We start from the raw sequence: 14,966 nt of genomic DNA on the forward strand, positions 1-14,966 counted from the left end.
AATAATTAATTATTTATAACATTTTAAAATTGAGTTGGCTTTACATAAAACTTCAGATTAAATTATATTTAATTCCATATATATAGTTTATTGGGTGTGATCTAATCCACTTTGTCTTGTCGGAGTACACATAATTTTATCTTCGCCCAGAAGAAGCTCCTGCTAGCTGATATTGCTTCTGTCGGAGTAGCCAATCGAAATCTGCAGGTTTTTTTTTTTTTTTTTTTTTTCTTCACTCTTCTTCATGATTATTCACCACACTTGAAATTTTCTCTTATTTATCTTGGACAGCTTTAGATCTGAATTGTTTTTGCATATAGAAACTAACTTTGCTCTTAGTTATCTTAAGGAACATTCTCTTCCACCATTCTTACCGTAACTCCTATAATCTCAAGCTGTAACTTCAATCACCTTATCGTCGTATATCTTGACTCTGTGATTGCTTGTTTCTTATTTACTGGTGCCTAACAGGAAGATACTTCCTCATACGAACATTTTGCAACAGGATCGGCCATGGATAACGGGGACACACTGGATTTGCGCGTACGATTCATACTGAAAGAGCTGTGCGATGACCATGTTAAAGTAGTATGTCTTGTTGGGAAACCAGGAATAGGGAAAACATGGACGGCGAAAAAGGTTCATGATATTGTAAAGCAAGAAAGTCAGTTTGATTTATGTTTTTGGCTGTCTATGAGCAGAAAACATGACAAGGAATCTCCGCTTGAGAGGATTGCTGCTCAGTTGCCTATATGTCTTCCAACTGAGGAGTGGGATGCGGATGACGATGGTGATGACGATGAGTACGAGGAGATGCAGGCGGAAGCTAATCTGAAACAGAAAATATCAGCAGCTACTGGTAAGAAGAGGTGTCTTCTAATCTTGGATGGATTTTGTAAGGGAGTGGAAGCATATGAAACTGTATCAGAATTTGAATCCTTGGTTCCTGATTTTAAGCAGCCTTCATTTAAAGTCTTGGTGACTACCATAGATTACTCTGGAAAACCTAATGATGGTCCTTACGCGAAGGTGTTGGAGATTGAACCCTTGTCTGCTACAGAGACCATCAATCTTTTGCAAGAAAAGGTTAGAGATCCAGATTTTAAACTGCTATTTAGAGGTATCCATGAAGAAAGTGAGGGTAATCCTGCTAAGATTGAGGCTATGGCAGAAGCATTAAATTATATTATGGAATATAAACATCGGGCTTCGAGAGAAAAGTTTGGAGCAGACGCAACAATTACTGATGCCTCTAGCATTATTCCTTGTTTTCTCCAAATTGCACATGCAGTTATGCCAACCGATGATCTAATTCATTGTTTCTGGCACAGCTGGCAGTACATTCACATGAATGGTCCTGTTAATTTCACTCAATTGATAGCCCACTGGATTATGGAAGGTTGTCTTGGTCCTATTGATTGTATTGAGGATGCTTTTAAGAAGGGTTACTCGGTTCTCGTGGACCTTATAAATCTAGGCCTTCTCAGGCATGTGGAGTCCAACTGTGTTGTAATGGTGGGATGTGCAATGAAACTGCCTTGTTGGTGGATACGAGGTTTAGAAGATTATCTGATTTACGAAAAGAACAGAGATGGAGGACATTATTCAGGTACGGATTTCCAAAGATTTATAGATACAGAGATCTGCTCTATGATTCCTGCTTTGGAGGACAAAATGTGGGAAGGATTTGGGGACATTGCAGTAATTGATGGTGTAATAAGAACGGTTGGATATAGCAGCAAATCAGAGAAAATCTCAACATTATTGCTTGACGGTAATTGTCTAGGCAAGGAAGACCCGGATGCATTCTTTCATCGCCTGAATGGTCTCAGTGTTCTTGGCATCTTCAATCCCATGCTCAAATCTCTGCCAGCATCCTTTTCACACATGCAAGAGCTTACAATGCTTATCTTACGGGGCTGTGAGTTTCTGGAGAATATTAATCAGATACAAGGACTCAAATCATTAGTTACTCTCGAGATATCTGGTGCTATATCATTGACAACAATTCCAGATGATTTTTTGCAGCATATGCTTCAACTCCAAAGTCTCAACTTCTGTGGAGCACGGGTTGAAAGGTTACCTATTTCTATTTCCAACTTAACTGAATTACGCTGGCTTATCTTGAGAGGATGTCGCCACCTGAAAATGCTTCCACGACTAAGTGCCTTGAAAAAGCTTGAGGTCATTGACCTTAATGGTGCTTCATGTTTTGAAAAATTCTATGATAAAACCTTTTATCAGTTACCAAAACTCAAGATCCTTGATGTTTCTCATTCGCAGATTGATCGCCTACCAATTCTATCTGGTCTCGAAGAGCTAACACAGCTTGTCTTGAGAAATTGTAAATCCTTAACTAGACTTTCAAGGATAAAAGGGCTTTCTAATCTCCAAGTTCTTGATCTTTCTGGTGCTATTTGTTTAAAAGAGATCTATGATGACATTTCACCTAGTCTTAAAGTTCTTGATTTATCTAAAACTGACTTGTATGCCTACCCTTCTATCACTTGCAACATTTCTCATATTTTGCTAAGAAATTGTACTAGACTGACAAAGCTGCCAAGTACAGAAGCTTGTAGAGACCTTGAATTTCTTGATGTTTCTGGTTCCTCTAATGTAGTTGAAATTGAAGATCAATCCTTTCAACATTTGGGGTGCCTTCGTTGCCTAAACCTCTCAGATACCGAAGTTCGGTCTTTACCATCACTCTCCCACCTTCCTAACCTTCACACTATCATTTTAAGGGAATGCAAATTCTTAGAGCATCTCCCAGAAATGGAAGGACTTGCAAGGCTTGAGGTACTTGACCTCACTAATGCACGTTCTCTGACAGGTTTTGATTACAGCCAGTTCCCAAATATGCGCCAGCTTATCCTACGTGGTTGTTCCGCCCTTAGCCGGTTGCCAGCTATCCCCAAAAATCTGGAAGTGATTGATCTTTCAGGTTGCACTGATTTGTCATTACATGGTCAGTATTCCCATACTCTCTCGGGTTTGTCTCAACTTCGGATACTCAGACTTTGTGGAATTCGGGATGTTTACTTTCCCATTATAGGGTCTCTATCGAATCTTGAGGAGCTCAATATTTCTAATATAAGATATCCTCCTCCTGGAAAACTTTATTTGATGAGTGATTTACTTAATTATATGAGGAACCTTCGGATTCTCAACCTGTCTAAAACTCCTATTTACATAGATGTCTTCTTCCTAAGTAACTTAACCCAGTTGTCGTTGAGAGGGTGGTCACACATAGAAGACACGTCAGGCTTGGAAAAGCTCACAAGGCTTGAAGTTCTTGATCTTTCTGAAACACCAGTCAAACGCCTTCCTTCCCTGAAGTTCTTATGCAATCTCTGCCGGCTCTTGCTAAGAGATTGTTGGTGCCTGAAGAAGCTGCAGCATTTGGAATCACTTAGTCACTTGGAGGTTCTTGATCTCTGGGGTACTGGGATAAAAGAATTTCCATATGAGATCTCAGATTTGCCTTGCCTTAAACAACTTCATCTCCCCCTCCTGGAGGATACTGAAGAGCTTGATTGGAGGAGGATAAAGCGCCTTCCAGAGGAGCTAAATTGGGTTGATTGTGGCATCTTTGGGGCGGCAAAAGTATTTCCATTGGGTGTAAGTAATCTCCACATAATGGTTCATGGCAGCAAGTTTTTTGAATTTTTGGACAAAAATCCCATATTGTGGGAGAAGTACTTCAAGCAATTTCATTTCTCTGTTTTTCCTCCAAGAAAGCATGGTGAAGATGGAGATTTCTTTAGCCACAGAGATGAAGCGAAATATAGAGATATTTACACAAGGACCAGATGTTTTCCTAGTTACTTGGAAATCCACAGGCAGTCTTTGGAAATTCGGTCTTGCTGTCCTTTCCTCGGTCTGGAGGGTGTTCTCAAGCGTGCTCAATATATCTGTTTGCGAGATAATGCAAATATCAGTTGGTTATCTGAATTAGGTGCAAAAAATATCAGCGCAATGAGAGGCTGTTGCATAGAGAGATGCTCTAACATGGAGAGTGTTTTCAGTAGAGAAGAGGCAGCTGTTGGAGTGTCAAACAAAATTGAGACTCTGCAGATTCTTAACCTCCCTAATCTGAAGAGTATATGCAACAATAATTTACAAGTTGAGAGATTCAGTAATCTTACTCATCTGTATCTAGAATGTTGTCCGCTACTGGAAATTGTTTTCTCCTTGTCCCGACAACCAATGAATCTTCGGACTCTTGAGATTAGGTTTTGTGACAATCTCAAACGTGTATTTGAGTTTGATGGAACAACAGTGTCTTCAATGAAACATCTAAGGACTCTGCATTTGTTTGAGCTGCCGGAGTTGAAAAGCATTGGAGCTGCGTTGCCTTCTCTTGAAAGATTAACAGGGGGAGAATGCCCAAAACTTGATGTCTTTTTTACATGCTTCTTTATTTTTGTTTGGGCAATACAAAACTGGAGTATGACCCTAATTTCTGCAGTTGAGGAACAATCTGATGACAGTCAGGCCTGTCTTGGTTTGCCGAAGTTCCCTCCACGAATAAAACACATAGCCTCTCAGAAAACAAATGAAATTACACAGGAATGAAGACTTCCAGAAATTTGAGAAATAACTCCAGGTTTGTTATGTTTGCCATTTTATGTCATTGTATGTTTTTAATCGATGGCTGTGGTATGCTATTTTCCCTTTTATATTAAAATCTAATGGCAGTCGAGGATGCTATTGCTTTTAGCAATTTATAAGCATACTTATCAACGATTCTTGTTAGCAATTGTAGTTTCTACTTGATATCTCTTGCATCAAAGTTGGAATATTTTTAGAAGGATGATCTAGGCATCAAGTAATTTGTAATAGAAATTTGTTGTGCAATCTGATTCTCTTTTTCTACTACTTTCTCACCATTTCTTTTGCCTCGTGGAATCTCCTGTATGCAATTCTTATCTTGTAATAACGAAGCTGAATATTGTTCCTTCTTTGATGAATTGCGTCATTGTAATTATTTGTGTTTGGTGTGCTTGTTCGTACCTCATTAATGAAAAGATGATAGTTTTGTGAAACCCCGATCGCAGGAGTGTTTTTGTTCCTTATTTTCACCCTTCACATCATCTATATAATTTCATACCCTGAGAGGATCTATTAGTAAATTTCAGCATTATTCCAATAGCTGCATGTTTTCAGGCCTCTGAGTCTTTAGTACAACATTTTGTAAACTTTACCATTCTGAAATGGCGTTTATGGTTTTACAGGTAATATGTTTTAACCCAGTTAAGTTGTATTGTTCTGCAGGTACCATGGTTTCTTTGGATGGTGAGAAGCGGTCCGATTTGGAGCTTTATATTTTCTCGTTTCTGGTGTTGGCTTCTTTACTATGTTGCTTACTTTGTGAAGAATATGCTCTGGTTTGCTGGATTGTGAAAATGATTTGTTGTTCGTGATCTTCGCTCTGGATGTAAGATTGAATAACATGTTGATAAGATTTCAAGTGAAAATTGCTTGTTCGATTTAAGCTCAAGCTTTTTTACATAAAGATGAGATGATTATATAGTCTGGTGAAGAAGCTGCTCTATTTGGTATTAAATTTGCTTCATAATCTGCTACTGAGGGTGCATATATGGAGTGCAGGCTTGTTGGAGTTTCGCTGTGAAGGGTGAATTTGTTGATATCCTTAATTTTTTAAAGTAAAATTAATATATATATATTTTTTAAAAATAGAATTCAATCTTTAATTTAATTTAATAAAATAATTCTATTCCATTTTGATTAAACAAATAATCTCAACCGGTTCATGTTACTCAAATATCTTAGTTTAAATATATATAATAATAATAATAATAATATATAGTAAATAAAATAGAACTAAAGTGATAATACTTATAATAATTACCTATTTACAATTTCAGATATAAAAATAAACTTTAACTTTAATTCTTAATCACTTATTTATTTCATAATACACCATTTAACATGCAATATAATAATTCTTTTATATTTTTATTAAATTTTTTTACTTTCTATTTACATAAAAAATTCTAAAATTGGATCCTATCCACAGTATAAAATAAAATGATATTGTAGTAATTAAAGATATAAAAATTAATTTATTGGCTTTTGCTTTTGTTTATAATTTATTTATTTATTTATTTACATTATTCTGCATCTTCTTCGTCCTGTTGACTTCCAGGTTTTGGTTAGCAAAACGGATCTGTCTGTTTTTGTTTATATAAAAAAGATCCATTATCGTCTTCATCCAGAAGAAGCTCCAACCGAAATCTACAGGTTTTTAACGAGCTCTATTTCTTTTTTTTTTTTTTTTTTCTCTTCTTCTTCACTCTTCTTCATGATTATTCTGTTTCAAGTTTTCTACGAGTTCTGCCACACTTGAACTTTTCTCTTATTTATCTTGGACGGCTTTAGATTTGAATTGTTTTTGCATATAGAAACTTACAGCCTTCATCCTATTTATCTTAAGATACATTCTCTTCCACCATTCTTACCATGACTCCTGTAATCTTAAGCTGTAACTTGTATCATTTTATTTATCGAAAGTCTCCATTCTCTCATTGCTTGTTTCTTATTTACTGGTGCCTAACAGGAAGATACTTCCTCATACGAACATTTTGCAACAGGATCAGCCATGACTAACGAGGACACACTGGGTTCTCGCTTACAATCCATACCGAAGGAGCTGTGCGATGACCATGTTAAAGTAGTGTGTCTTGTTGGGAAACCAGGAATAGGGAAAACATGGACGGCAAAAAAGGTTCATGATATTGTAAAGCAACAAGGTCAGTTTGATTTATGTTTTTGGCTGTCTATGAGCAGAAAACATGACAAGGAATCTCCGCTTGAGAGGATTGCTGCTCAGTTGCCTATATGTCTGCCAACTGAGGAGTGGGATGAGGATAACGATGGTGATGACGATGACGATGAGGATGAGGAGATGCAGAAAGAAGGGTATCTGAAACAGAAAATATCAACAGCTATTGGTACGAAGAGGTGTCTTTTAATCTTGGATGGAGTTTTAAAGGGAAGGAAAGTAGATGATATTGTATCAGAATTTGAATCCTTGATTCCTGATTTTAAGCAGCCTTCATTTAAAGTCTTAGTCACCACCACAGATTACTCTGGAAATCTTATTGGTCCTTACTTGAAGGTGGTAGAGATGGAACCCTTGTCTGCAGCAGACACCTTCACTCTTTTGCAAAAACAAGTCAAAAATCCAGATTTTAAACTACTATTTGAAGATATCTACAAGGAAAGCGAGGGTGCTCCTGCTAAAATTGAGGCTATGGCAGAAGCATTAAATTACATCACGGAATATAAACATCGGGCTATTAGAGAAGAGTTAGTAGTAGACTCGGCAATTACTGATGCCTCCAGCATTATACCTTGCTTTCTCCGAATTGCACATGCAATTATGCCAACCAATGATCTGATTTATTGTTTCTGGCACAGCTGGCAGTACATTCACATGAATGGTCCTGTTAATTTCACTCGATTGATAGCCCACTGGATTATGGAGGGTTGTCTTGGTGGTATTAATTGTATTGAGGATGCTTTTAAGAAGGGTTACTCTGTTCTCCTGGAGCTTATAAATCTACGCTTTCTCAAACATATGAAGTCCAACTGCGTTGTAATGGTGGGATGTGCAATGAAAGTGCCTTATTGGTGGATCAAAGATGAAGAAGATCATGTGATTTACGACAAGAACAGACGTGGAGGACATTATTTGGGTAGGGATTCTCAAAGATTTACAGGTGCAGAGAGCTGTTCAATGGTTCCTTCTTTGAAGGACAACATGTGGGAAGGATTTGGGGACATTGCACTGATTGACGGTGTGATAAGAACAGTTGGATGTAGCAGTAAATCAGAGAAAATCTCAACATTATTGCTTGATGGTAATCGTCTAGGCAAGGAAGTCCCGGATACTTTCTTTCATAGCCTGAAAGGTCTCAATGTTCTTGGCTTCTTCAGTCCTATTCTCAAATCTCTACCAGCATCCTTTTCAAGCATGCAAGAGCTTACAATGCTTATCTTAAGGGGCTGTGAGTTTCTGGAGGCGATTGATCAGATAAAAGGACTCAAATCATTAGTTACTCTCGAGATATCTGGTGCTACATCGTTGACGACAATTCCAGAAGATTTCTTGCAACATATGCTTCATCTCCAAAGTCTCAACTTCTCTGGAGCGCGGGTTGAAAGGTTACCTATTTCTATTTCCAGTTTAACTGAATTACGCTGGCTTATCTTGAGAAGATGTCGCCACCTGAAAATGCTTTCACGACTCAGTGAATTGAAAAAGCTTGAGGTCATTGACCTTAATGGTGCTTCATGTTTTGAAAGATTCTACGACAGAACCTTTTCTCAATTCCCAAAACTCAGGATCCTTGATGTTTCTCATACGCAGATTGATCGCCTGCCAATTCTATCTGGCCTCGCAGAGCTAACACAACTTGTTTTGAGAAATTGTAAATCCTTAACTGGACTTCCAAGGCTAGACGGGCTTTCTAATCTCCAAGTTCTTGATCTTTCTGGTGCTGTCCGTTTAAGGGAGATCTCTGATGACATTTCACCTAGTCTTAAAGTTCTTGATTTATCTGAAACTGATTTGCGTGTCTTACCTTCTATCACTCGCAACCTTTCTCATATTGTGGTAAGAAATTGTAATAGACTGACAAAGCTGCCATGTGCAAAAGCTTGTAAAGACCTTGAATTACTTGATTTCTCTGGTTCCTTTAATATAGTTGAAATTGAAGATCAATCCTTTCGACATTTGTGGTGCCTTCGTTGCCTAAACCTCTCAAATACCAAAGTTCGGTCTTTACCATCACTCTACCACCTTCCTAACCTTCACACTATCATTTTAAGGGAATGCAAATTCTTAGAACATCTGCCAGACATGGAAGGACTTGCAAGGCTCGAGGTACTTGACCTCACTAATGCACGTTCTCTGACAGGTTTTGACTTTAGGCAGTTCCCCAACATGCGCCGACTTATCCTACGTGGTTGTTCCTCCCTTAGCCGGTTGCCAGCTGTCCCCAAAAATCTGGAAGTGATTGATCTTTCTGGTTGCACTGAGTTGTCATTACATGGTGAGTATTCCAATACTCTTTTGGGTTTGTCTCAACTTCGGATACTCAGACTTCGTGGAATTCGGGATGTTCACTTTCCCATTATAGGGTCTCTATCAAATCTTGAGGAGCTCAATATTTCTAATCTAAGATATCCTCCTGGAGGACTTTATTTGATGAGTGATTTACTTAATTATATGAGGAACCTTCGGATTCTCAACCTGTCTAAAACTCCTATTTACATAGATGTCTTCTTCCTAAGTAACTTAACCCAGTTGTCATTGAGAGGGTGGTCACGCATGGAAGACACGTCAGGCTTGGAAAAGCTTACGAGGCTTGAAGTTCTTGATCTTTCGGATACACCAGTCAAACACCTTCCTTCTCTGAAGTTCTTTCGCAACCTCTGCTGGCTATTGCTAAGAGATTGTTGGTGCCTGAAGAAGCTGCAGCATTTGGAATCACTTAGTCACTTGGAGGTTCTTGATCTATGGGGTACTGGAATAAAAAAATTTCCATATGAGATCTCAGAGTTGCCTTGCCTTAAACAACTTCATCTCCCCCCCCTGGAGGATACTGAAGAATTTGATTGGAGGAGGATAAAGCGCCTACCAGAGGAACTAAATTGGGTTGATTGTGGCATCTTTGGGGCGGCAAAAGTATTTCCATTGAGTGCAAATAATCTCCACATTATTGTTCGTGGCAGCAAGTTTTTCAAAATGTTGGACAACAATCCAATGTTATGGGATGCATACTTCAAGCAATTTGATTTTTCTGTTTTACCTTCAAAAAAGCATGGTGAAGATGGAGATTTCTTTAGCCACAGAGATGAAGCCAAATTTAGTGATATTTACACAAGGACCAGATGTTTTCCTAGTTACTCGGAAATCCACAGGCAGTCTTTGGAAATTCAGTCTTGCAGTCCTTTCCTCGGTCTGGAGGGTGTTCTCAGGCGTGCTCAATATATATGTTTGCGAGATAATGCAAATATCAGTTGGTTATCTGAATTAGGTGCAAACAATATCAGCGCAATGAGAGGCTGTTGCATAGAGAGATGCAGCAACATGGAGAGTGTTTTCAGTAGAGAAGAGGAAGCTATTGGAGTGGCAAACAAACTTGAGATTCTGCAGATTCGTAACCTCCCTAATTTGAAGAGTATATTCGACAATAATTTGCAAGTTGAGAGATTCAGTAATCTTAAGTATCTGTATCTAGAATGTTGTCCGCTACTGGAAATTGTTTTCTCCTTGTCCCAACAACCAGTGAATCTTCAGACTCTGGAGATTAGGTTTTGTGATAATCTCAAACGTGTTTTTGAGTTTGATGGAACAACAGGGCCTGCAATGAAATATCTAAGGACTCTGCATTTGTTTGAGCTGCCGGAGTTGAAAAGCATCGGAGCTGCGTTGCCTTCTCTTGAAAGATTAACAGGGGGAGAATGCCCAAAACTTGATGAATTTTTTACGTGCTTCTTTCTTTTTGTTCGGTCAATACAAAACTGGATTATGACCAAGAGTTCTGGAGTTGAGGAACAATCTGATGACAGTCAGGCCTGTCTTGGGCTGCCAAAGCTCCCTCCCCGTAGAAAACACATGGCCTCTCAGAAGTGAACAAATGAAATTACTGAGCAAATGAAATTACACATGAATGAAGGCTTCCAGAACTTTGAAAAATAACTCCAGGTTTGTTATGATTGCAGTTTTATGTCATTGTATGTATTTAATTAATGCCCTGGGTTTGTTATTTTCTTTTTTATATTAAAATCTAATGGCAGCAGAGCATGCTATTATGCTATTACTTTTAGCAATTTATAAGCATACTTATCAACTATACTTGTTAACAATTGTAATTTCTACTTGATATCTCTTGCATCAAAGTTGGAATATATTTAGAAGAATGATCCATGCATCAAGTAATTTCTACTTGAAATTTATTGTTCAATCTCTCTTTTTCTACTATTTTTCCGCCATTTCTTCTGCCCCATACAATCTCCGGCATGCAATTCTTGTCTTGTTGTATCAAGGAAGCTGAATATTGTTCCTTCTTTGATGAATTGCCCTCTTGTATGTGTTTGTGTTTGGTGTGCATTTTTTTATGTTACTATTGAAGATGATAGTACTGTGAAACAGTGTTTTTCTTCCTTGCCTTTCACATCATTTGTATAATTTCACTGTTTGAGAGGATCTATTAATAAGTTTGTTGATGTGTCTTGAATTTTGGTGATATTTATTTATATTTTGCGGAATAATTCATTTGGATTTTCTTTATATTTATTATGAGAAATATTTGATGTATATTTTAAAGAGTTTTTGTTTGTGAAAAATTTTGCTATATTCTTTATAAATAGATTTGCTAACTTATTGGTGATATAGATTACATAATAAAATACTTTTTTACCAATCTTGTCCCTAGATTTAAGCACATTGTCAAATCAGGTAAAATCTTGTGTCCTTTTTCTTTTTACTTTTATTTTATTGTGATTGTACTTGCTTTAGGAAATAATTTTCTCCAACAAGTGGTATAAGAGCTCGAGTTTGAACACGGATTAGTGAGAGAAAGTTAGAAGAAGTTGAAAAGTCACAATCAGATCTGTGAAGAACCTATTCGGCCGGACTTGTACAACCAAACAGTCTCTGGCGGGTTTCCGACGAAGAAGACGAAGTGCGACCATATCAAATCCGATCTGTGTGTTTCTTGCATGCCGGCGGCGGAAGAAGCTCGATTTCTATCATGGTGCAGGACGATTTCTTCAGCGTGGCCAGAGCAGAACATTCATATCGAGAAGAGGAACCGCATGGCTCGGAGAAGACAACCGATCCACGGCCACCAGAAGAAAAAATCAACTTCGCGTGAGGAGGGTCGGAGAAGAGAAACCGAAGGTGGATCGGCAACATTTGGTCTCGTCTGTGCATGAAATTAGAAGATCTGGAGAGAGATGGAGCGACAGAAGATCGTTGGAGAAGAACAAGATGCGCGACGGCCTGTCTTGCGTGACGGTGATTTCCGGTGTCCCTCGATGCGATCTCACCAGATCAGTGTTGGGTTTGGAATCGTTCGCATTTTCTATGGTTTTTTAGTCATTTTCGGCTGCGATGAGCGGCAAACAGCGGCGGTGCGTGATATCCCCGGGGGCTTCGTGTGTGATGACGTGTGGAGGAGCGCATGGCGGCGTGTAACGGCACGCAACGGCTCGTGTCGGAGCTCCAGTGGTTACGTGTGATGGTTTTCTGTGCAGTAGTGACTCCATATGAGTGGTTTTTTGTTTTCTAATAGTGTTATTTCTCTCAGTTTGGTTTTTGGTGCACAGTATAGGGATTCAAGATGACATCCACAAAGTAAAAGATAGAGAAGTTTGATGGTGGTATGAGTTTTATTCTGCTGAAGATTAAAAAAAGATCGTCTCTGGTTTTACAAGATTTATGGAGGGCAATTGAAGAAAGATATCCTGAGAGTATGAGAGAGTCGGAAAAGATAAATATGCAGGATAGAGTCTTATGTGTAATTTTTATGAGCATGAATGACAATGTTCTACGAGAAGTTATTGAAGAGCATTCGGCTTCAACTACGTGGAAGAAACTGGAAGGGTTGTACTCTATAAAATCACTGACGAATCGTCTTTATCTGAAGATAAGGTTGTACAATCTAAGAATGAGTGAAGGTACGCCCATTAAATAACATTTTGATGAGTTTAATTCTTTAATTAAGGACTTAATAACATAGGTATTAAGATTGAAAATGAGAATCAAACATTAATTATTCTGTATTCATTACCATACTCTTATAAAACTTTTGTTGATGCTTTACTAAATAGAAAACATAGTATTTTACTAGATGATGTTAGCAATGCACTAAAGTCAAAAGAGTTGTAAAAAATTGTTATCAAGTATAGAACAAAAGGGGAAGGTTTGGTAAGCAGGGGAAGAGCATAGAGAATGAGCAAATCAAAATTTAGAGGTAAAAAGGAAAACTATTTTGATTGTGAGGAGAAGAGTCACTTTAGGAGAGATTGTCCTATGTTGAAGAGACGAAATGAATAAGAGAGTTCGGGTAATATATTTTAAATAATTTTTGTTTGTAAAAAAATTTATTAGTTTCTTTAGAAATAAGTTTGTTAATTTATTGGTGATGTACTTTGAGATTACATAATAAAATACTTTCTTGTCGGTTTTACCCGTAGATGTAGGCACACTGCCAAATCACGTAAAACCTTGTGTCCTTTTTCTTTCTACTTCTATTTTAACGTGATTGTGCATGTTTTAGAGATTAATTTTTCCCGACAAAGTTTCAACATTAAAAAAGGCAATCCTTTAACAAGGTAAATTTCAGCATTAAAAAGAATAGTCCTTTAACAGGGTAAATTTCAGCATCACTCCAATAGCTGCAAGTTTTCAGGCTGCTGCTCTTTGAAACTTCTATTAAGAGAACTTGTGGTAGTTAAATACCCAATCTAATTTTTTATGATACCCAAAAACAATTTCGTAATAGATGACTTTTGAGTCTTTAAGTACAACATTCTGTAAACTTTCTCTCTCTGAAATGAAAATCTAAAATAGTTTTTTTATATAACATTTAAATTTAAATGCTCAATGACGTTGTTGGTCTTATGACGTGTAAGTTTTTGCAGGTAATTTGTCTGCACCCAGTTAACTTGTTTCGTTCTACAGGTACTATGACGCTTTGTTTTTTTTTTTTAAATGATGAGAAGCGGACCTATCGTTTCTACTGCTTTGGAGCTGTCTATTTTCTTGTTTTTGGTGCTGGTTTTGTCATCACGTTGCTACTTCATGAAGAATATGCTCTGGTTTGCTGAATTGTGAAAGTGATTTTTATGAGGCGTTGGGTGGTTATCCTGCAGTTTAAAGGTTGGAAGAATTCGGCTAGCTAGCTAACAGGTGGTTGCTGCTGTTATGTGTTGGGGACTCAAGTCTGTTTCATCTTGAAGCTTTAATTTTTTTTGAGTTTGTCTGGGATATGAGGAAATTGTGAATTTTCAGCGTGTACAAAAAATCCTTGGAGGATGAAGGAAGAAGCAGATTGGCTGTTGAAATGTAATTTTTTCATTGGTTTTCTCTGATGGTAAAGTTGCTGGTAGGTCAGAGTTTGTGTTTGTGGCTGTTGTGGATTTGGTTTTTATGATCTTCGCAGTGGATGTAAGATTGAGTAACATGTTGATAAGATTTCAAGTGAAAATTGCTTGTTTGATTTAAGCTCAAGCTTTTTTACATAAAAGATGAGATGATTATATAGTCTGGTGCAAATGCTGCTGTATTTGGTATTAAATTTGCTGCATAATCTGCTATTGAGGATACATATATGGAGTGAAGGCTTGACGCGTCGCTAATAAGTGTAATTGTGGGTTATGTAGGCTTCGTAGTAATCTGCTTTTATCATGCTTTTGTTTGTGCTGTTGTAATTATGTCAATCAAAATTTAGTCTTTAAAGATATTTTCAGTAAGTAACATCTGCTCATCTAATTCCAGAGTTGGGCTGTGTTTCGAGCAAAAGAGCCGACGCATGGATTCCTTCTCTTGTTCGTCTGTGGGTGTTCGATGTCGATGGCTCCTCTTTGTTGGCGAAATCAGGAGTTGGTGGAACCCTGAGGGATTGAACATATAATATTACGAGTTTTTCTTTAAAGATTGCAGTGTTCGTGAGTCCTAATCATGCCCAGTTCTTTGCAGCAAAAGAAGCACTTTCTGATTTTGGGCAACCATCTTGTAGACAGAATCATATACTGTTTAAGACATGATTCAGCAACCTATGAAGGATAACATGCTCTTTGGATAATATATATTTTAGAAATTTTTATATATTTAATCCTTATGGTTTTAAAATAAAATTGATACGATAATATATATTTTACAATAAAATTTTAGTTTTAGTTGGTTGTATTTAATTTAATAAAAA

At 37.5% G+C, this 14,966-nt stretch overlaps 2 protein-coding genes across 17 annotated transcripts; both read left to right on the plus strand.

Annotated features, from left to right (window-relative positions):
• The first annotated feature begins 54 nt into the window (after positions 1-54).
• Positions 55-5,497, plus strand: LOC148252877 (putative disease resistance protein At4g19050). Of its 2 annotated transcripts, none has more exons than XM_088208421.1 (3): positions 55-207; positions 506-4,609; positions 5,278-5,497. In XM_088208421.1, the coding sequence occupies exon 2, from the start codon at positions 514-516 to the stop codon at positions 4,576-4,578; it is 4,065 nt and encodes a 1,354-aa protein (XP_088064547.1). In that variant the 5' UTR covers positions 55-207; positions 506-513; the 3' UTR covers positions 4,579-4,609; positions 5,278-5,497. The 2 variants fall into 2 exon arrangements, with proteins under 2 accessions (XP_088064547.1, XP_088064546.1); XM_088208420.1 differs by having other exon boundaries at positions 67-207; positions 472-4,609.
• LOC110817801 (putative disease resistance protein At4g19050) lies at positions 5,309-14,869 on the plus strand. 15 transcript variants are annotated; one of them, XR_015813664.1, is made up of 6 exons: positions 5,502-5,638; positions 6,173-6,267; positions 6,584-10,741; positions 11,555-12,717; positions 13,684-13,723; positions 14,540-14,869. XR_015813664.1 is itself a non-coding variant. In XM_022046496.2 (3 exons), exon 3 carries the CDS (start codon positions 6,626-6,628, stop codon positions 10,667-10,669), a length of 4,044 nt encoding a protein of 1,347 aa, XP_021902188.2. In that variant the 5' UTR covers positions 5,502-5,638; positions 6,173-6,267; positions 6,584-6,625; the 3' UTR covers positions 10,670-10,742. The 15 variants fall into 15 exon arrangements, 1 of the variants encoding a protein (XP_021902188.2); XR_015813658.1 differs by lacking the exon at positions 13,684-13,723 and adding an exon at positions 13,724-14,147; XR_015813660.1 differs by lacking the exon at positions 13,684-13,723 and adding an exon at positions 13,724-14,107.
• Positions 14,870-14,966: the final 97 nt, after the last annotated feature.

The sequence above is a fragment of the Carica papaya genome, chromosome 7 (assembly GCF_054855325.1).
Source record: "Carica papaya isolate Zhongbai chromosome 7, ASM5485532v1, whole genome shotgun sequence".
Taxonomy (NCBI): domain Eukaryota; kingdom Viridiplantae; phylum Streptophyta; class Magnoliopsida; order Brassicales; family Caricaceae; genus Carica; species Carica papaya.